General features: G+C 36.4%; 5 protein-coding genes and 1 long non-coding RNA gene across 10 annotated transcripts; 4 read left to right on the forward strand and 2 right to left on the reverse strand.

Moving 5' to 3' along the window:
- The first annotated feature begins 287 nt into the window (after positions 1-287).
- LOC108839891 (uncharacterized) lies at positions 288-1747 on the forward strand. The gene is made up of 3 exons (XR_008942608.1): positions 288-928; positions 1047-1340; positions 1427-1747. It is a non-coding gene; the product is annotated as an uncharacterized LOC108839891 (long non-coding RNA).
- Positions 1748-1877: 130 nt separating this feature from the next.
- On the reverse strand, positions 1878-3255 carry LOC108839337 (uncharacterized). The gene is made up of 2 exons (XM_018612119.2): positions 2603-3255; positions 1878-2291 (listed from the first exon to the last, which is right to left on the reverse strand). Exons 1-2 carry the CDS (start codon positions 3253-3255, stop codon positions 2054-2056), a joined length of 891 nt encoding a protein of 296 aa, XP_018467621.2. The 3' UTR covers positions 1878-2053.
- A 1116-nt stretch (positions 3256-4371) lies between these two features.
- Positions 4372-8298, reverse strand: LOC108840984 (uncharacterized). Of its 5 annotated transcripts, XM_057002885.1 has the most exons (4): positions 7293-8298; positions 6017-6056; positions 5208-5838; positions 4372-4712 (listed from the first exon to the last, which is right to left on the reverse strand). In XM_057002885.1, the coding sequence occupies exons 3-4, from the start codon at positions 5768-5770 to the stop codon at positions 4514-4516; spliced, it is 762 nt and encodes a 253-aa protein (XP_056858865.1). In that variant the 5' UTR covers positions 5771-5838; positions 6017-6056; positions 7293-8298; the 3' UTR covers positions 4372-4513. The 5 variants fall into 5 exon arrangements, with proteins under 5 accessions (XP_056858865.1, XP_056858867.1, XP_056858864.1 ...); XM_057002887.1 differs by lacking the exon at positions 6017-6056 and having other exon boundaries at positions 5208-5743; XM_057002884.1 differs by having other exon boundaries at positions 5208-6056.
- Positions 8299-8437: 139 nt separating this feature from the next.
- Positions 8438-12233, forward strand: LOC108842067 (phospholipid:diacylglycerol acyltransferase 1). Its single transcript, XM_018614872.2, has 6 exons — positions 8438-9008; positions 9731-9953; positions 10040-10323; positions 10690-11011; positions 11084-11343; positions 11443-12233. The coding sequence occupies exons 1-6, from the start codon at positions 8584-8586 to the stop codon at positions 11924-11926; spliced, it is 1998 nt and encodes a 665-aa protein (XP_018470374.1). The 5' UTR covers positions 8438-8583; the 3' UTR covers positions 11927-12233.
- An 83-nt stretch (positions 12234-12316) lies between these two features.
- On the forward strand, positions 12317-16127 carry LOC108842066 (putative elongation factor TypA-like SVR3, chloroplastic). Its single transcript, XM_018614871.2, has 13 exons — positions 12317-12587; positions 12824-12936; positions 13029-13232; positions 13334-13510; positions 13598-13750; positions 14032-14121; positions 14282-14416; positions 14552-14668; positions 14767-14918; positions 14985-15164; positions 15294-15459; positions 15535-15730; positions 15820-16127. Exons 1-13 carry the CDS (start codon positions 12389-12391, stop codon positions 15951-15953), a joined length of 2016 nt encoding a protein of 671 aa, XP_018470373.2. The 5' UTR covers positions 12317-12388; the 3' UTR covers positions 15954-16127.
- A 143-nt stretch (positions 16128-16270) lies between these two features.
- Positions 16271-18674, forward strand: LOC108842068 (uncharacterized). Its single transcript, XM_057004275.1, has 4 exons — positions 16271-16710; positions 16939-18214; positions 18293-18361; positions 18456-18674. The coding sequence occupies exons 2-4, from the start codon at positions 16940-16942 to the stop codon at positions 18672-18674; spliced, it is 1563 nt and encodes a 520-aa protein (XP_056860255.1). The 5' UTR covers positions 16271-16710; position 16939.
- Positions 18675-20719: the final 2045 nt, after the last annotated feature.

The raw sequence follows: 20719 nt of genomic DNA on the forward strand, positions 1-20719 counted from the left end.
TTCTTTGCTCTTTTAGGAGTTAAATTTTTTTGTTCATATGCAAATATAAAGAAGCACTAGATGTAAAAAGGTTTTGATTGAATAAATTTAGCATTCATTTAAAAAAAAAAAAATTTGATGAACACAGCGTAGTACATTCAAGGAATTTGTAAACGTTCATGATGTTTCATATTGCATAATTCAATATCGAATTATTTTAAAACGATGTCGTGTAGATTAATATAAACGGTAGGTTGTTAGTTCACAGAATGTAAGAACGGCACGCATGTTAAACTCATCTTGTTCATCTGCTTCTCCTCCATCGCTCTCTGGAGAAATCAAAATGATGAGGAGCTCTGACGTCCACCTTAAAACCCTAGGCCATTCCGTCCGTACACTTGTCTTCTCGATCTTCCCTCCTAAGCAGAAACCGCAGTCTCTCTCTCTCTTCCATTCGCATACTTACGAATGTGAGTGAGGGCGGGCTTTCTCTTCCTCCCCAGAATCAGAATCAGAATCAGAATCAGCATCCGGAGGAGTGTGGTGAAAAGGACCCGCCTTTTGAGGTGGGTGATGGGAGTTACGGCGGCTTAGAGGGGGGGGGGGAAACCATGCTTTCTCTCCCCGTGCGAGCTTATTTCTTCTCCACTAGGTGGCATCGTTTATGTCATCATTCTGTATCTGAATCAGAACGGACTAAGCGTGTGATATCTAACCTACCTACCACTGATTATGAGTTAAAAAAAAGATCAAAACTTTGCAAATGGTTTTTTTTTAGAAATTTGATGAAATGTGATGATTGAAGTGTTGTGTGGATATGTGATTCGTGTGCAGCTTTGATTTGAAAAGCTTAGTTGACCGAAACAAGCTCTCAACTTCATCCCACCCACTTGGCGTATGACTGACTAACTATGTTGTTCCCAAGTTCGGCAATCATTCTGATCCCACTGTAAGTTGCCATAGTGACTGACATTCTCAGTTAACATGTTTTTATCTTTTTTGGTTGAAGTGGATTCATTGAACTACTACATTTTACTAAAAGCTTGATTTCCTTTTTTGTTTTTCAGGGCACTGGTGGGTGCATAAGTGGGAGTGAGTGCATTTACATGGTAGTCTTCCAGTATGGATCGATTCTCTTGTTTAATGTACGGGAACACGAAGTTGATGAGTATCTTAAAGTGGTGGAGAAGCATTCTTCTGGTTTACTCTCTGAAATGAGAAAAGACGGTGAGCTTGCTCTTTTTTGCTCTATAGCTTGAAAGGATGCGAAATATGCTCAGATATGGGAGAGTTTCTTAGGGATGAATTTGAATCGGACTCAGAGATCTGCAAGCCTTGATTTTAAGCTCAAGTTTGTAGAGGTATCTATACTATCTTTTTTATCTGTCATTTTGTGGATAAGTCAAACTTGTTAGTGACTATTTTTTTTTTTTTTTTGTTTATGCAGCACAACATTCGTTTCCTTCAGGAAATACTTCAAAACAGAAAATCAGATTTTCTGGAGTGGCGGCTAATCATTATCCTCATCAGTGCTTGAAATCGCCATTTCTCTGTACGATCTTGTCAGGAGATCCTTGTGAGTTGTGACCAACTCTCTGCCATCTCTTTTTTAAATGCATATTCTTCCTCGTGGTGACAAGGAATCACACTCAGTTTTCACGCTGTAAAGTGATAGGAAAGCTCATACAATCATAGTTTTAGAAATGAGTTTCGTACCTTATTCACTGCTTCTCTGCAGTCAAAGACAAAGTTAATTTTGTTGAAAGTCTTTCTTGTCGTAAGGATTTGCCAACACCAGCCTTTTGGAGGCCCAGAGTGTCCAGCATGTAAATGTAAATATTAGCAAAGCCATTTGACAGAAGTGAGATTATATATTGGTTGAAAGAGGGGAAAGTATAGAAAGTGAAAGATGTATGCAAACTGACGAATTTGAGTCTATGCAAAATAGGTTTGAGATAAATGTCAATCACCAACCAAATAGTAGTCCCCCATCCAAAATAAAATAGGTCCCAATCTTTTTGAAGTGGGTTTAGAACTCCGATCCTCAAGATCAAACAAGAAGAATATATGTAAACTAGAGAGAGAATCCAAAGGAAGGGTAAGGGAGATTATTAAAGGATTTGTAATTGGGAATGAATTTTCGAGCCTTGACATGTTTTCCATTAATGGTGAACTTGGTCCTGCACCCCTCATCATCGCTTACAATCTCTGGAATCTTGGCGGCTGAACGCAACACCATCCTTGCATACAGCGCTTGGTCCTTCCCTCCTACCCCACCCATGTGTATCGCTTCTACAATATCTCCAAATCTCCTACAACGCCAAAAATGTATACTACTGAGTCTACCATGAAAACCTTTAAACCACATGCATGCATCCAGGGCCGTGCCAAACCATTCCAGTCATAACGGTTGAAGATTAATCTATATGTAATGATTGTCTTAAATTGTTAATCAGATGAATGCATGGTAGATTATAAAACATCGAATGGGGTCCTAGCTAATTAAATGATTGGTAGATTATAAAACATCGAATGTGGTCCTAGCTAATTAAATAATTGGGAGTATAAGAACTAGGCACGACCTTGGCCTTTGCATGGCTTTATAATTAAATGGATTCAGTACCTGGTGAAATAGGCATACACTTCTTCTTTAGAGATTGGGTATCCTTTAGAGAATGTTAGGAAGATAGTCCTCTCCTCAGCCGTTACTTGCTGGCCCTCAACGTTGCTTGTTCCTGCCCCTGCATGATTAGTTGTTGCTTGTTGAGCCCACAAGAAGTGTCTAGACGTATACATCTTCTCCTTGTTGTGCATCTGAAAGCGCACGCATATATCCTCAAAAGCTGGGCAGCATATACTCTTGAAATGCTTCTTCATCTCAATGAGAATATCTTCGCGCTTCTGGTGGATGAATCCGAGAGTAAAGTTATGTCTGGTCATACGCCTGATCCAAGGTATGGATAAGGAGTCGATGTTCCTCAAGCTGGCCAGGAACGTTGGGAAACTTTCGTAGGATAAGCAACGCAGACACATGACGACTTCGTCAACGACGGTGTTGATGAGAAGGTCCGGTAATGAAACAAGATTATAGATTAGGTTGCTCATGAAAACACTTTTCTCGAGATAGATGAGAAAGCACATGACCTCAAAAGACAGTCTAATGTCTTGTCTTAGACTTATGACAACACGAGTGAAAAGATCTCTCTCAAACTTGTGGAAAGCATTGAACTCTTCTTTCGTGATGGTTACTGAGGATGAAGAAGATGAAGAATCCATTTTTTTTTCACTCAGCAGATATGAAATTTTGATCTTTTGCTTTTCTTTTGAAAGTATGTGGATATAGTTGGTAAGAGATGAAAATATAGGTAGACTTTAGAAAAGGAATCCAGAGAAATGGTGAATATATTTTTCGACATGCCTCATTTTCTTTGTTAACAGATACTTTCATGCACCAAATCTATATTCATTTGATTTTCCTATAAATGTCCTCATTTTCTTTATTTTCCTATAAATACTATCTACTCTTAAGTAGTTACAACATTATTTATAATTTTGGGGGGCAAGTTTCATTTATTATATTAAAACAGTAACATGATCTATTGATAAATGTTATGTCCAACTATATACTACAACCATTTCAAAATAATGTATTTCTAGATTTTCCATATTTTTAAGAAATACATAAAATTTTGACAAGAAATATATTATTTTATGTGTTTAGTTATTTCCTGTGATTTTAACCAATCAAAATTTAGTAAACACAATTAATGTTTTAAAAATTTAAAATTTGTTATTATTACATACATTGAAAATGTAAAATATAAACATTTTAAAAATGATTTTTTTCTAAAATATGGATCATTCTGAAGAAACGGAAGAAGTATTTCATTTATTTAACAAACTATTCTATCAAATTAAATTAACATTAAACACAACTATAATTACAAAAAAAAACTCAAATATAATTTTTTTTAAACAAAAAAAAATATATCTGTCATTTGAAGGACGGTTAGAATGTAGTTTATATTATAAGGTCATTGCCATCCAATCCAGTAACCAACTATTCATGCCTTTTCTCGCTGTGAAAAGATAAGAAAAAGCTCATAAAATCATAATTTTAGGAATGAGAATTTTACTATGCTCCTTGAGTCCTTGTTCACTGCTTCTCTGCAGTAAAACAATAGTTATTTTATGTATCTTTTGAAGTTAGTTTTATCACAGATGAAAGCTTTCTTTCCATAAGGATCTGCCAACCCATTCTCCTGTGCCCAAGAGTGTCCAGCATGAGAATGCAAAAATTAGCATAGCCATTGGGGACAGATGTGAGATTACATTGGTTAAAGAGGGAAAAGTATAGAAAGTGAAAGATGTATGCAAACTAACGAATTTGAGTCCATGCTAAACAGTTTGGAGATAAATTCACCAACCAAATAAAAGTCCATACATCCAAAATAAAATAGGTCCCAAATTTTTTTTTAAAGAAAAAGCCACATACATGCCTTTCGGAACTCCTCAAAGATCAAACGAAAGATTATTAGCGGATTCTGTGATTGGGAATGAATCTTCGAGCCCAAAAATGTTTTCCATTAATGGTGAATTTGGTTTTCCCAACCCCATCGTTTACAATATCTGGAATATTGGCGGCAGAACGTAACACCATGCTTGCATACATCGCTTGGTCCTTCCCTCCCACTCCACCCATGTGTATCGCTTCTACAATATCTCCATATCTCCTACAAGTACAACACCAAAAAAATATATTACTAGTTAAACCACAATCCATGCAGGGCCGTGTCAAACCATTCCAGACAGAGTGGTTTAAAATGTATCTTGACAAATAACAACTCTGTTACATCTATTTTATTAATTCAGTAGCATGACCAGTTGATAAAAGGTTACATCCAACTTAAAAATATAACTGCATAATATAATATATAATTGCATCTAAAAAAACATAACCATCTTCCTGTTAAAAAAACGTACCACTTTTCATAACCACTTAAACTTCTATTTCATGAGTTATGTATATGGCAACAAACAACAAATATCAAAGTTAAATTATTCAAAAAAAAAATAAAAAAGAAAATATACCAATCTAGTTATGTTTTAAAAACCTAAGATACTTGAGACTTGAGAGTATGAGGGTACAACCTTATTTTTTATGTACAGAGAAGCTAGGAAGGGCCTTGGCCTTGCATGCATGGATTATTAATGGGTTCAGTACGTACCAGGTGAAGTAGGCATGCACTTCTGCTTCAGAGATTGGGTATCCTTTAGAAAATTTGAGGAAAACAGTCCTGTCCTCTGCCCATACGTGCTGACCCTCATGAACGTTGCTTGTTGCCGCTGCTACATAGTTACTTGTTTCTTGTCCACCACACATGGACTGGAAAAACGTAGACATGTTCTTCTCTTTGTGCATCTCAATGTGCACGCATATATCCTCAAAAGCTGGGTAGCATATGGTGTTTAAAATCTTTGTCATCTCAAGGAGAATTTCTCTGCGCTTCTGGTGGATGACTCCGAGAGTCAACTTGTTTCCGGTCAAACTCCTGGTCCAAGGTATGGATGAGGCAGCGATGTTCCCCAAGGTGGCCAGGAACGTTGGGAAATGTTCGTAGGACAAGCAACGTAGACATATCATGACTTCGTCAACAATGGTGTTGATGGAATGGTCAGATAAAGAAACAAGATCGCTGATTAGGCTGTTGCTCTTGAGATAAATTCTTTCAATATAGATGAGAAAGGACATGACCTGAAAAGACTGGGTAATGTCTCCTATTAGACACATGACAATCCGAGTGAAAAGAGCTCGGTCAAAACCATGGAAAGCATTGAACTGTTCTCTCGTGATGGATACTATGGATGAAGAAGATGAGGAATCCATGAATTTTTTTTTACTGAGCAGATATGAAAATTTTAATCTTTTTTTCTTTTCTTTTGACAGCATGTGGATATATAGGTGGTAAAATATGAAAATATAGGTGGAGTTTAGAAAAGGAATATAGTGAAATGGTGACTATATTTTTGACCATACCTCATTTTCTTGATTTAAGAGATACTTTCATGCACCAAATCTATATTCATATGAAAATATAGGTGGAGTTTAGAAAAAGAATACAGTGGAATGGTGACTATGTTTTTGACCATACCTCGTTTTCTTGATTTAAGAGATACTGTCATGCACCAAATCTATATTCATTTGATTTTCCTATGAATGTCCCCATTTTTTTATTTTCCTATTAATGTCCTCTACTCTTAAATATTTACACGACATTATTTATAATTTTGGGGGGTCATTTATAAAATTTCATTTATATATTATAAGATCACGATCCTCTTTATATTTTCCTCATCTTACTCCCCTAAAAGGCCAACACTAAACATTGATTTATTCAATTGAAATATAAGACTTCACTATGTTAAAAAAATGTTAAGATAGTTTAAACCAGCGGTTTTAAAAAATTGGACCGGCTAACGAACTATAAATATTTTGGGTCATGAGTCACTGTAATTCGACCGAGATCAAACTAAGTTCGATCGGGTTTCATTGGATTGAATTGTATTTAATAATATCTTGTAAATAATATACATATTCTTACAAAGATATATCATATCAAATAAAATATTTCAATAGCTATAGTGTTACTGTTTAGAAAAACGTAAAATAACAACTAAAATGTAACAAAAATAATAAAATAATTTAATAGTTTTAATCTAAAATCAATATAAAAGCATATTTAAACTTTATTATCTAGATATTTATCACTATAAATCTTCATCACCTTTAAAATATATAATATACACATTAATTAAAAATTACATTTTGAAATAAAACAAGTGTTTTATTAATTTCACAAACGTAATACTTTATTATTTTTCATAAATCTTATATTTATTTTTGAAGAATAAAATGCATATTTTTATCAACACAATTTTGATTTATATACAAATAGAGATTTGACCAGTTTATTGGATCGTTGGTTTCTGGGTTGTGACGGTTCAATAAAAGTTTTTAACTGGTTCAACATTGGTTAGATTTGGCATTAATCTAACCCGAATTGTTGTTAGGTTCATAGTTCAACTCAGTCCGACCGCCAATCCGGTCCTTATTTAAAAACACTTGTTTAATAATTCGGATTGTTGTTAGGTTTATGGTTCAATCCGGTCCGACCATTAGTCCGATTCGGATTTGAAAACACTTGTTTAAACGCATTGGTCCTAGAAGCGGATTTGAAAGTTTGTATATTTACAGTTCTGAACAATTTGTATAACTGATACAAACCGTTACACTACAAGAAATGATCACTTACTTCGAAAAAGCTTCCGAGATTTCCACTGGTCAGTAAGTTATTGACGGCATACCGACGTAAAAAGAAGGAAAGGAAACTCCAGTGAGTAATTTATGGGAGATTTCCTACAAAATCTTTCGATTCTAATTAGAACTGATCTGTTTGTGGGAAAATAGTGAAAATAAATTGGATAGAAAAGATTAAGGGTTTCAACTTTCAAAAATGTGGCGCGTGGGTATTTTAGTTGTTACGTAGATATGTCTTTCGGTTTCAGCCATGTAAAAAAATACCCTGGCCACATGTCATCTAAGTGCTTTGTTCCAAATACGAATCAGACCGACCGGCTCGGTTTTGCAATCAGCCGGTATGCTGAAATCTCCTACATAAAGATATAATTAACCCCGGTTTCTTAGCCGAGGTTTTTAATTCATGATTTGATATTTTATTTTATTTTTTACTTTTTTGGCTAAAAATGGTTCTTATCTATTTTATTTAAGAAATATGCTTTAATTTTTCTTACTTAAAATATAAGAAAAATTAAGAACCGACTCTTAACCGAAACTAAAAATCTCAGTTAAGAAACCGGGTTAATATGGTCTAACTTTCTTTTGTCGTTGTTTACCCAAAATAGCAAATATTACATGGCTCAAGTCCAACAATTCAGAGTAGTAGAGTACAGTAGGCCCATTACCATATATACTTACTAAACCGGTTGGTAATAAGTGAGTGGTTATTCAAATCATTTAATTAATTTTGGTTTAATCATTGTAAATAGACTCCTTTTAGTTACATCAAAGGTTCCAATCGACTAAAATCAAAATGGTACAAGTAACCGTGTAAATTTTATGAGTTTTTTTTGTTTTCAGTTGAAAAGTTTAGACAAATATCTAAGAAAATCCAAAATGAATATTTCAACCATTTTTTTTTGTTTTTAAAATTGGTTAATTATGAATAAACTATTGTAAAACTTATTCTAGCTCATTTCTCAATAACTTATTCAGGTCATGGATTACAAAACTGCTTTTGAAGACGGCTGTCGGTCCAACTCGAGAACCGGGATTAGGAGCCAACTGGTCGATGATTTGCCACCCGGTTCGAGCTGTATGTCAGAAAAAAAGAAAAAAAAAACAGAAAAGCTGTCGAGAAAGAAACAAACTTAAAATTGGTCTTTTTCAAAAAAAAAAAAAAATCGCAGCAAATCAGCTCTTTGTCTCGACTGATCTAATCCCTAATTCGACAAAACAAAAAAAGGTTTTGAGATTGAAGAGTAAAAAGACACACCTCTTGCCGTGGTTTCCATCACGTGTCCGTCATGCCCCTTTTTCAACGGAAAAAGCCGCCGACGACGACGGAGAAACCACCGTCCGAGGACCTCCCGGAAGACGACGATTCGCAGAACAAATCTTCGAAAAACCACCGCAAGAAACCGAAGTGGTCGTGCGTCGATTCGTGCTGCTGGTTCATCGGGTGCGTGTGCCTCACGTGGTGGTTCCTCCTCTTCCTCTACAACGCCATGCCCGCGAGCTTTCCTCAGTACGTGACGGAGGCGATCACGGGGCCTTTGCCCGACCCGCCGGGGGTGAAGCTGAAGAAAGAAGGTCTCAAGGCGAAGCATCCCGTTGTGTTTATTCCCGGGATTGTTACTGGTGGGCTTGAGCTTTGGGAAGGGAAACAGTGTGCTGATGGTTTGTTTAGGAAACGCTTGTGGGGTGGGACTTTCGGTGAAGTCTACAAAAGGTCCAGCTTTTCACTCTTCTTTTATAGTTTTTATTATTGGGATTTGAGTTTGGATCTCACGCACTTGCTGCTTGTTGAATATGTTACCTCTCGTTAGTGGCTTTTTAGGTGCAAAAAGCTATTTTCTTTAGGCATTTTACTATTTGTGTGTGTTTGTGTAAGGAAAGCAATAACATTCCAATGAAACACGTTTGATCTAAAAATGTCAACTTCCTTTCAACTTTTAAGTCATGTACCTTAGATTCCGTTCTTAACAAGGTGCTCCCTTTATTGTCACTGAATTTACCTTTGCTTGCACGGAGTTTATGCTGAAGTGGTGTTTTTTTTTCTGTTCTGTTAGGAATAAATGTGAAAGTACTACCTACACTTGTGAAAGATGTGTGTTTTAAACCGTGATATAGGGATTGTTGCTTTATTCTTCAACTATGCGCATAGTGCAACTAAAGTTAGTTTCTTTTGTCTTGTGGACGCTCAATGTACTTTTCTCAAATTCTTTCTGAAAACTGAAAAATGAGATTTTTCAAAAGTTTTTACATTTGGTCTATAATATGTCTTGGAATTCAACTGTCACTCTGTTACTACTTTTTTTGTTTGCTGTGATCTGCATCTTTATTCTGATCCTCCTTTTACTCTGTTAGAGATGGGAGAGTGTTACAGTTGAGAGACTAACAGTGTTATTGTTCGTAGTATCTTCAAAATAATTAATTGTTTCTTTGATTCAGGCCTCTATGTTGGGTGGAACACATGTCACTTGACAACGAAACTGGGTTGGATCCGGCTGGTATTAGGATTAGAGCTGTATCAGGACTCGTGGCTGCTGATTACTTTGCGCCTGGCTACTTTGTCTGGGCAGTGCTGATTGCTAACCTTGCACATATTGGATATGAGGAGAAAAACATGTACATGGCTGCGTATGACTGGAGGCTTTCGTTTCAGAACACAGAGGTTCTTCTCTCATTATTTAAATCTGTTCACGTTTATTTCTTTATTCTCTTTTTGGTCTTACTGTGTTTCATATGTTGAATTATTAGGTGCGTGATCAGACACTTAGCCGTATGAAAAGTAATATAGAGTTGATGGTTTCTACCAACGGTGGAAAGAAAGCAGTTATAGTTCCCCATTCCATGGGGGTATTATATTTTCTACATTTTATGAAATGGGTCGAGGCACCAGCTCCCATGGGTGGCGGTGGTGGGCCTGATTGGTGTGCAAAGCATATAAAAGCGGTGATGAACATTGGTGGACCATTTCTTGGTGTTCCAAAAGCTGTTGCAGGGCTTTTCTCTGCTGAAGCTAAGGATGTTGCAGTTGCCAGGTACTCAATAGCTTATTGGGGGGGTTTTAGCCTGGAACTCATGCTACTAGATATCTCTGCTACAATGTTTTGCTGCTTATGAAACTGGAACTCTCTTCAGATTTAAACAATTGATGAACTTGATAATTATGGTTTCGGCTGTTTGTGATAGAGTGCACTTTTAGAACACTTTCAGTTCTATAGAAGTAAAGGTAGAGTTCATATGTACCAAATATTAGTTATTCTGATTCTTACATTCTTTACTAGTTTCCTTATTTCAGGTTTCCTGTATTTGAGTTAATGGTCTTTTATTTCTGCTTGATTATAGGATTGCACTCTTAGTTGCTTAGTTCATTAATAAGACTTCACTGTCTTTTAAATCTGCAGAGCGATTGCCCCAGGGTTCTTAGACACTGATATATTTAGACTTCAGACGTTGCAACACGTAATGAGAATGACACGCACATGGGACTCAACAATGTCTATGATACCTAAGGGAGGTAACACAATATGGGGTGGTCTTGATTGGTCACCGGAGAAAGGCCACACTTGTTCAGGGAAAAAGCAAAAGAGCAACAAGACTCGCGGAGAAGCTGGTGAAAACTTAGTTTCCAAGAAAAAAAAGCCTGTTAACTACGGAAGAATTATATCATTTGGGAAAGAAGTGGCCGACGCTCACCCATCTGAGATTGAAAATATCGATTTTCGTGTAAGGACATATATAAACTCTTGGTACGTTTTGTGATTAGGTGACTGATAAAATACGTTTTACTTGGTGAAGGGTGCGTTCAAAGGTCAGAGTATCCCAAACAACACGTGTCGTGACGTGTGGACAGAGTACCACGATATGGGAATTGGAGGGATCAAAGCTATTGCTGAGTATAAGGTCTACACTGCTGACGCCGTCATAGATTTATTACATTACGTTGCTCCTAAGATGATGGCGCGTGGTGCCGCTCATTTCTCCTATGGGATTGCTGATGATTTAGATGACCCCAAGTACGAACATCACAGACACTGGTCTAATCCATTGGAAACAAAGTAAGTGGTTTGTTTTTGTTACCAACTTTATGCTTTGTCCTGATGCCATTATTAGTATTTTTATTTTAAATTTTGTTTGGTTTTATTCTGCTGTTTCAGGTTACCCAATGCCCCTGAAATGGAGATCTACTCACTGTATGGAGTTGGGATTCCAACAGAACGATCCTACATCTACAAACTTAATCAGTCTCCTGACAGCTGCATCCCCTTTCAAATCTTCACTTCCGCTCACGAGGAGGACGAAGAAAGCTGTCTGAAAGCAGGGGTTTACAATGTGGATGGGGATGAAACGGTGCCAGTCCTAAGCGCAGGGTTCATGTGTGCCAAAGCGTGGCGTGGCAAGACAAGATTCAACCCTTCGGGAATCAAGACTTACATAAGAGAATACAACCACTCTCCGCCAGCTAACCTGCTAGAAGGGCGGGGGACCCAGAGTGGGGCTCATGTTGATATAATGGGAAACTTTGCGTTGATCGAGGATATCATGAGAGTTGCGACCGGAGGTAACGGGTCCGATCTAGGACATGACCAGGTCCACTCTGGTATATTCGAATGGTCTGAGCGTATTGACTTGAAGCTGTGAATGTTTTGATCTCTTTGAGCTGTCAAGCTTTTTTACTTGCAAGAGAGAGAGATCATCATCGTCACGATGCTCAAGTCACATCATCACCAGCACGATGATCAAGTCACAAGAAGCCTGAGGGATGATGATACGTGTGGTGGTGCAATATTCTTAAATACTTCTTTTTTTTTTATATATACTCAATTGATGTAAATTATACATTCGTGTTTGTGTTTTGTCCTTGGAACGATAATGCAACACTTGCTGCGCCATGTTATTGTCGAAAACATCAGTTAATGAAAATTACACAAGACAAGTTGAAGAGTCAGACGTGGCTTAACCTACTCCATCTAACTCCAAACCAAAAGCGTTGTCTTAAAACGAAAAGCGGCTTCGTAATCCTCGTAGGAATAAAAGCAACAGCTTCTTCTCCTCCTCTCCTCTCCACTCCAACCAAAATAAATCCATTTCCTCTATCTCTCAATGGAGCTGCGCTTGAGCACTTCTTCCGCTTATCCAGCGGTTTTGAGAAGGCAAGCTTCTCCTCTGCTGCTTCACAAGCAACAAACCTTTGCTTCCGCGCTTAAACCAGGAGGAGCTCTCCGGTTTCGTCCCCGGCGGCGTCTCCTTCATCTTCCCATCACTTGCTCTGTCTCTCCATCAACCGCTGAACCATCTTCCGGTAGTTTTTGCCGCTGATATTGATTTGCGTTTTTGTTGAAGAGGAGAGTTTAGTGTTTCTGCGCTTTCAAGTTTGTCACTTCGAATTGAAAACGATAAGAGAATGATTTTTAAAACATAAAGGATAAAGCTTTAACTATGTCCCTAGTTTGATGATGATCTTAGAGGTTTCAAGCACTTACCTTCTATTTTTTGATTGGTTCTCTAAACGAAATCACTTTTTTTTTGGGATGATAGAGGTGAAGAAGAAGACGTTGGTGAGGAGGAATGACGTGAGGAATATAGCAATTGTAGCTCATGTTGATCATGGCAAAACTACTTTGGTTGATTCTATGCTTAGGCAAGCTAAGGTAACAAACAGCTAACTACATTTTTTTTTGTTTTGGTTTTTTATCCAACCTGTTGAGAAAAGTTAGTCCAATGTTTTGTCCTTTTGCTTTAGGTATTCAGAGATAACCAAGTCATGCAAGAGAGGATCATGGACTCAAATGACCTTGAACGTGAAAGAGGAATCACAATCCTTAGCAAAAACACCTCCATCACTTACAAAAACACAAAAGTGAATATCATTGATACTCCTGGCCACTCCGACTTTGGTGGTGAAGTGGAGCGTGTCTTGAACATGGTTGACGGAGTGCTTCTTGTGGTAACTTTTTTTGATGTTTTGTCTCAGTGAATGCTCTTAAACAATAAACTTTCAGCTCTGCGTATCTCATTTCTCCTCTCCCTCGCTCTATTGCCTATTAGGTGGACTCTGTTGAGGGACCAATGCCCCAGACAAGGTTTGTTTTAAAGAAGGCTCTTGAGTTTGGACATGCAGTTGTGGTAGTCGTGAACAAGATCGACAGGCCTTCTGCTCGTCCTGAGTTTGTTGTCAATTCCACTTTTGAGCTCTTTATTGAACTAAATGCTACAGATGAACAGGTAATGGCTAATCTTGGGTTTGTCTATCCTTCCTGTGGTGTCTCGTTTGACACTAAATTTAGTGTGTGTTCTTTTTTTGGTGTGTAGTGTGATTTCCAAGCGATATATGCTAGTGGGATCAAAGGAAAGGCAGGGCTTGCTCCGGATGACCTTGCAGATGACCTGGGACCCCTGTTCGAGGCTATCATTAGATGTGTGCCTGGGCCGAATATTGAAAAAGATGGTGCGCTTCAGATGCTTGTGAGTTATTGTGATTTTTTTTACCGTTTCATGTGTTTGTTCCCAGCCAGTGCCAATGCATTTATATCCCCTTTCATCTCCTTGGTCAAAACATACACATCAATATACTGTCTCTCACCAACTAAAAGCTGCCACTTTTTCTAAACTAAGCTAGAAATTGATTAAACTTTATCTCATTAATAGGGATGTTTTTCAGACCAGAATGTAAAAGAACTTTCAATGAATCAGACAGTCTAGTTGAGTTGATAGATATTCAATTGTATGAAACATTTTTTTTTCAGGCCACAAATATCGAATATGATGAGCATAAAGGACGTATTGCTATTGGACGGCTACACGCAGGAGCACTGCGCAAAGGAATGGATGTCAGGGTAACATTTTGATAAATCTTCAGCTTATTCTTTTGTTTCTGACAGCAATTATGTGGGCTCATTACAAAGAAATATCACCTGAAGCTAGTCATTTTCTCAAGTCTTTCAAACCTGTAAAGCAGATGGTTTATTGTAAACTTATTGTGTATTAACTTTACAGGTGTGCACTTCTGAAGATTCCTGTAGATTTGCAAGAGTTAGTGAGCTTTTTGTTTATGAGAAATTCTATAGAGTACCTGCTGATACAGTGGAAGCTGGAGATATTTGTGCTGTATGTGGCATAGATGACATTCAGGTACACTATGCATGAATATGCCAAATGCGAGAGACAGTTGTAACGCTGTTAGATAATTGCTTGTTGCCACTTGTCATTTTTTTTCTTTTTGTTGCTAATTGAGTTATAACGTCTTAGCTCTTTGTAAATCTGCAGATTGGTGAGACCATTGCTGATAAAGTACATGGGAAGCCTCTACCTACAATCAAAGTAGAAGAGCCAACTGTGAAAATGTCCTTCTCTGTAAACACCTCCCCGTTTTCTGGTCGCGAGGTTAGTGTAGCCATGGCTGATTTGGCTGTCATAAGTATATCTTTCTCGTTTGGATTAGTGCCAAATTTGAATTATATCTCCTTTTTTTTTTCCTGTAGGGTAAGTATGTAACGAGCAGGAACTTACGAGACCGTTTAAACCGTGAACTGGAAAGAAATCTAGCTATGAAAGTGGAAGATGGTGAGACAGCAGACACATTCATTATCAGTGGGCGAGGCACATTACACATTACCATCCTGATAGAAAACATGTAAGTCATTGCTTTTTTCATATATGTTATTTGAAAGTAGCTGAACATATAATAAATATGTTCCAGGCGAAGAGAGGGATATGAATTTATGGTGGGACCCCCGAAAGTTATCAACAAAAGGGTCAACGACAAGTTGCTGGAGCCGTATGAGGTAGCAACTGTTGAAGTACCAGAGAATCACATGGGGCCTGTTGTTGAACTTCTTGGGAAAAGGCGTGGACAGATGTTTGATATGCAGGGTGTTGGGTATGTATTTGTTTCTCTCAATCCATTCATTTCATATGGAAGATGCTGTGTCTGTGTGTGAGAGATAGATTACAGGTTTGGAGCTATCAAGATTAATCTGAATATGCGTTGTGAAACCTGACATGACAGGTCGGAAGGAACAGTCTTTCTACGGTACAAGATCCCAACACGTGGACTTCTTGGATTGAGGAATGCAATTTTAACAGCATCTCGTGGGACAGCAATCCTCAACACCGTATTTGAGAGTTATGGACCTTGGGCGGGAGATATCAGCACCCGTGATCTGGGCTCACTGGTGAGTTATGGGAGTTGAGATTAGTTTTTCAGGAATGAGAAGTTTTGATGATGATGACACATTGTGCCCGTTCAGGTAGCCTTTGAAGATGGGACATCAACATCGTATGCACTTGCAAGCTCGCAAGAGAGAGGGCAAATGTTTGTAGGTGCAGGTGTGGATGTATACAAGGGTCAGATAGTTGGGATCCACCAGAGACCTGGGGACTTGGGACTTAATATCTGCAAGAAGAAAGCAGCGACCAACATACGATCCAACAAAGATGTAACAGGTATTATTATTATAACCTTTAAGGATTTTTGTGCAAGTCCATCTGCTCTGCTGACACAAAATCTTTTTTTTTTTTTTTAATTATTACAGTGGTGCTTGACACTCCCTTGACATATAGTCTGGACGACTGCATTGAATACATTGAAGAGGATGAACTAGTGGAAGTGACGCCTCTTAGTATTAGGATGTGTAAGAATCCTAAAATGGCAAAGAAAGGGAGGTAAAAAGAGAAGACCCATTTTTGGAGCTGGAAACTAGTTTCTAGTGTTATAGGCTTTTTTGCTCGAGTCTTATACATAAAGAAAGAAAGAGTTATTCATATGTCAAAAGAGGACACTCTTCCTCGTATGTAATCAAATTAGTGTTTTTTTTGGGTAAACTACTTCCATCTGAAGTTACCACCAAGTCCTTCCGACAACCGTGTGGAGAAAAGTGAACATGCATTCACAACACTGTTTCTCTCAGGACACTCGATAACCAACAATACTTTATGTTCTCACTTACATCATGATTAATCATCTCAAAGTCTTTAACATCGTCAATTCATCATCATCAGAATGTTAAATCCGAAACCAAACAGAGAGGTGAAAAGAGGGCGAGATGCTGGCAAGCACACCGTCTGCTTGTATAAACTTTGTAATCGTTGTATTTGGGTCAGTCGCAAAAATTTGATCTTTATAAAAACTTTTCATTTACTTTTTTAAGACTTTTAACGATACGAATCTCTTTTGAGGGTCCCTCCCTCCCTTGATGATCCTTCCTTGTTCACTCTTCCCCTGAACCTCAACAATCTCTCACTTCCCTCTCGCTCCCTCCTTTAACCGCCATTGAAGTCTCGTTCCAAAGCTCCGATCTTTCGATTCTCCTGGGTGACTTCTTCTGTTGGTTTTTACTTCGCCGGTGATCAGTCTCACAAAGCGCGTTGGAGCTACTGAATAACTCTTAAGAAGAGCTCTGCGATCTTGTTTCCAGTGATGCAAGGTAAAAAAAAAAAATCAGACCTTTCCTCTTCTTTTCGATTAGAATGCAATATCTCTATAATATTTATTTATGAGTGGCCAATCTCAAAGGAGTTTGTTTTATTTTATCATATCATATGCCTAAACTGTTCTCATTTGTGTAATGTTCTGTCATTGAGTCTTTTATCTCCGTGGCAGTGTTCTTGTACAATGCAACTCACAGTTACTGATTTTCTGGTTGTGACATTAGGATGAGAAAAGATCTTGGGAGACAGGATATTGAGGAGATTCCATCTTCTGTTTCTTCTTCGAGAATGGAGGAGCTAAAGCGGAGTCATCAGTGGTTGGTAGATGAGTCCGGGTCAGAACTATTCAGTAGTAGCAAGAGGCAGGCGGTAGAGATTGATGCTTCTTCTTGCCAGGGTTTCTTAACTCCTCATATGGGTTTATCTGCGTGGGACCATTCTCTTGTGCCTCGACAGTTGGCTGATTGCTTATTTGATCCTACTGCCAGTGATCAGCAGCATACATCAGATCTCCTTGACAGATATATTTCTCCTTTAGACGGTCAATATATTGAGGAGCAACGCAGTACTACTACTACTGTTTCATCAATTGGTTTTCCGGTGGTTCATGGTAGCTCATTTGCTCTTGACGCCGCCATTAGAAAGGTTAGAGTCAATGAAGTGTGTGAATCTGGATACATACCAGAATCCATGGTTCAGTTTTATGGTGAAGGAATTTCAAGATGCCCTTCATATGATAGCGGTCAAGATCGCCAAACCTACAGTAACATTGACAGTAGCTTCATCTTTCCTGGGCCATTCACCAACAAGGCGGATGGAAACTTCAGTTATTATGACAAAGGAGATGAAAATGTCTTCTCAACATTTCAACCATTTGAGGAAGGAGTAGAAAACTTCGCATTGATGGGTCAGTCTCTTCAAAAGGCTGATTGTAATCTCTTCTCAATGAGTCCCTCCTGTAACAAGGGACATGATAACTTGATGTCTCTTCTACCTTGTGATAAAGTGCCTGAAGACCTTCTTCTGATCCAATCATCCTACCACAAAGATAATGCTAATGTGCCGTTGTCAGGGGGACATTTCCCACACACGGAAGGCAGTGAGATGGCATTTATGGTTTCTAGCCAAGACAGAGCAGGCCAGAACAATGACCGAGTTAGTCGCGAGGATAGAAGCAAGACCATGTCTTTTGTAGATTATCAGAGAGAAACCACAATGGGTTCGCCACTTCGTGTTATCAACAGTTATGAGAACTTCTGCCATCCCCCTGCAACTGCTAAACTTCCGCTTCATATGGAGGCAGAGGAAAACATGTCATTCGAATTTAGAAGTCCACCCTATGCTTGTTCTGGAGTTGATAACTTGCTCGTGCCCACAATTAAAGACTCAAAGACAGCTAAGAAGGGTTCCACAAACACATTTCCTTCAAATGTTAAGTCCTTGTTGTCAACTGGAATGCTTGATGGGGTTAGTGTCAAGTACTACTCGTGGTCACGTGAGGTCAGTTTTGTCTTTTATCTGCCTTGAAAAGGAGCCTTTCACCTTTACTATTCTGTGTGCTGAAACGTAATTTGGCAGAAAAATCTCAAAGGAATTATAAAAGGGACTGGGTACCTATGTGGTTGTGGCGACTGTAACCTTAATAAAGTAAGCATGTACCTAATATGATGAAATGGTTTTAAGTAATTTTACTGGCAGGTATGTCATCTGTTAAAGTTTTTCCAACTGAACTGTCCAACAGGTTCTGAACGCTTATGAATTCGAGCAGCATGCTAATTGCAAGACAAAACATCCAAATAACCACATATACTTTGAGAATGGAAAGACCATTTATGGCGTTGTTCAAGAGCTGAAGAATACACCTCAGGAGAAGTTGTTCGATGCTATTCAAAATGTAACAGGATCTGTTATCAACCATAAAAATTTCACTGCTATGGAATTTGACTATATAAAGCCTTAATAACATATTAAATTATTCATTAACTAAATAATATTTTAGTTTGCAGATAAACTATTTTGAAATAATACAAACCTGTAAAATTCACAAATAATGAAGAATGTAGGTTTGGTATCTCGAGACTGCATGTAGTGGTGGACACCTGCAGATTATGATCCACAAGGACCACAAGGTGTTTGTGTAAGTCGAATATGAGATGGGGAGCTTGACCATATGAAAAATTTATGTATGATATTCTGTGATAGCAAAACAAAACACAACAAAACAAAAAGATATATGTGAATGAGATGAGGAATTTCCTTTTGGGTGGCCATATGAGATTTTATAGATCTTAGGTAGGTTTTTAAATATAAGAAATAACTTACTTGTAGAAAAAATACACTAAAATAGAGATGCATCCAGATGAAATGAAGGAGAGTCATGTAAGAAAACTAATGCACTTATGGAAAAGAAAAATATGCAATTTAGTAAAATACAAAAATGGCAAAAAACAAAAGTACTTTCCTTTCCCAGTATCACAATAATGTTCTCTATATTTTTGAAAAAAAAAAAATTAGGTTTATGGTGGTATCTACATACTACATTTAATTAGCCAAATTATAGGAACAACTTTCCTATATATTAAATGAAAAATCACTTAAGTAATTTTTGTTTATGTGTTAATCATAGAGGAAGTTTAAGAAAAATTGTTATAATTTGATTGGTCGAAAGATTTTCAATTATTTTAATTAGATTTAAATAAAAGACAAGTTTAGAACTAATTAATATCACTTACCAAATAACTAAATGATATTACAAATAATATTTTATGGCAACTTATTGTCAAAATTATAGAAAGTCTAATAATGTTTCATTAATTATTTATATAATTATATACTACGTAAAATAATTAATAGAACAAAATTTATAGAAATCGATATAATTATTTCATGTTCCTATGTAAAACATTATATTCGTATATAAAATATTATAATGATTAATAATGTCTTATAATGTCCTTATATATCTTGCACATCATTTATAAAAAATAAAATTTATACAATTATCTATCTTGACTTACAAAATTATTTATCATAATTTTAAATTATTTATAAGTTAAAAATATTTATAAAAATAGAAATCCTATATATTAAACAAGAAATCACTTAATTTACTTTTGTTTATATCCTCTTATATATTAAATGACAAGTCACTTAAGTGACTTTTGCATAAATATCAATCATAAAGAGATTTTTTAAAAAATTTGATTGGTTGAGAGATTTTCAATTTTCAATTATTAAAATTTGATATAAAATAAAACATAAGTCTAAATAATTAATATCACTTACCAAATAATTTAAATGATACTAAAATAATAATTTATGGTAACTAATTGTCAAATTATAGAAAATGTACTAATGTTTGATTAATTATTTATATACATACTACATAAAAAATAATTAATAGAACATAATTTATCGAAATCAATATAATAATTTCATATTCTTATATAAAACATTATATTTGTATATAGAGTATTATAATAATTGTTGATGCCTTATAATGTCCATATATGTCTTATAAGTCATTTAAAAAAATCAAAATTTATAAAATTATTTATCATGTCTTATAAAATTATTTTATCATAAGTTTAAATTATTATAAGATTTTATTATCCTATATATTAAACTAAAAGTCACTTAATTGACTTTTACTTAAATGTCGATCATTTGTGAAGTATTAAGAAAAATGTTATAATTTACCTGGTCGATAATTTTTATTTAATTTAGATTTAATATAAAAAAATCTAAAATCAATTAATATCACTTACCAAATAATCTAAATTATATAACAAATAATAGTTTATGGTGACTAATTGTTGAAACTATATAAATAATAATAAAGTTTGATTAATTTTTTTTATTTATAAACTACATAATATAATAAATGAAACTTTTGATAATTTTAATTATTTAAGTAGATCTAAAATAAAAGATAAGTCTAAAACTAATTATTATCACTTGAAAAATAACCTAAATGATATTATAAATAATAATATATGGTAGCTA

This window comes from Raphanus sativus, chromosome 2 (genome assembly GCF_000801105.2).
Source record: "Raphanus sativus cultivar WK10039 chromosome 2, ASM80110v3, whole genome shotgun sequence".
In the NCBI taxonomy this organism is placed as follows: Eukaryota; Viridiplantae; Streptophyta; class Magnoliopsida; order Brassicales; family Brassicaceae; genus Raphanus; species Raphanus sativus.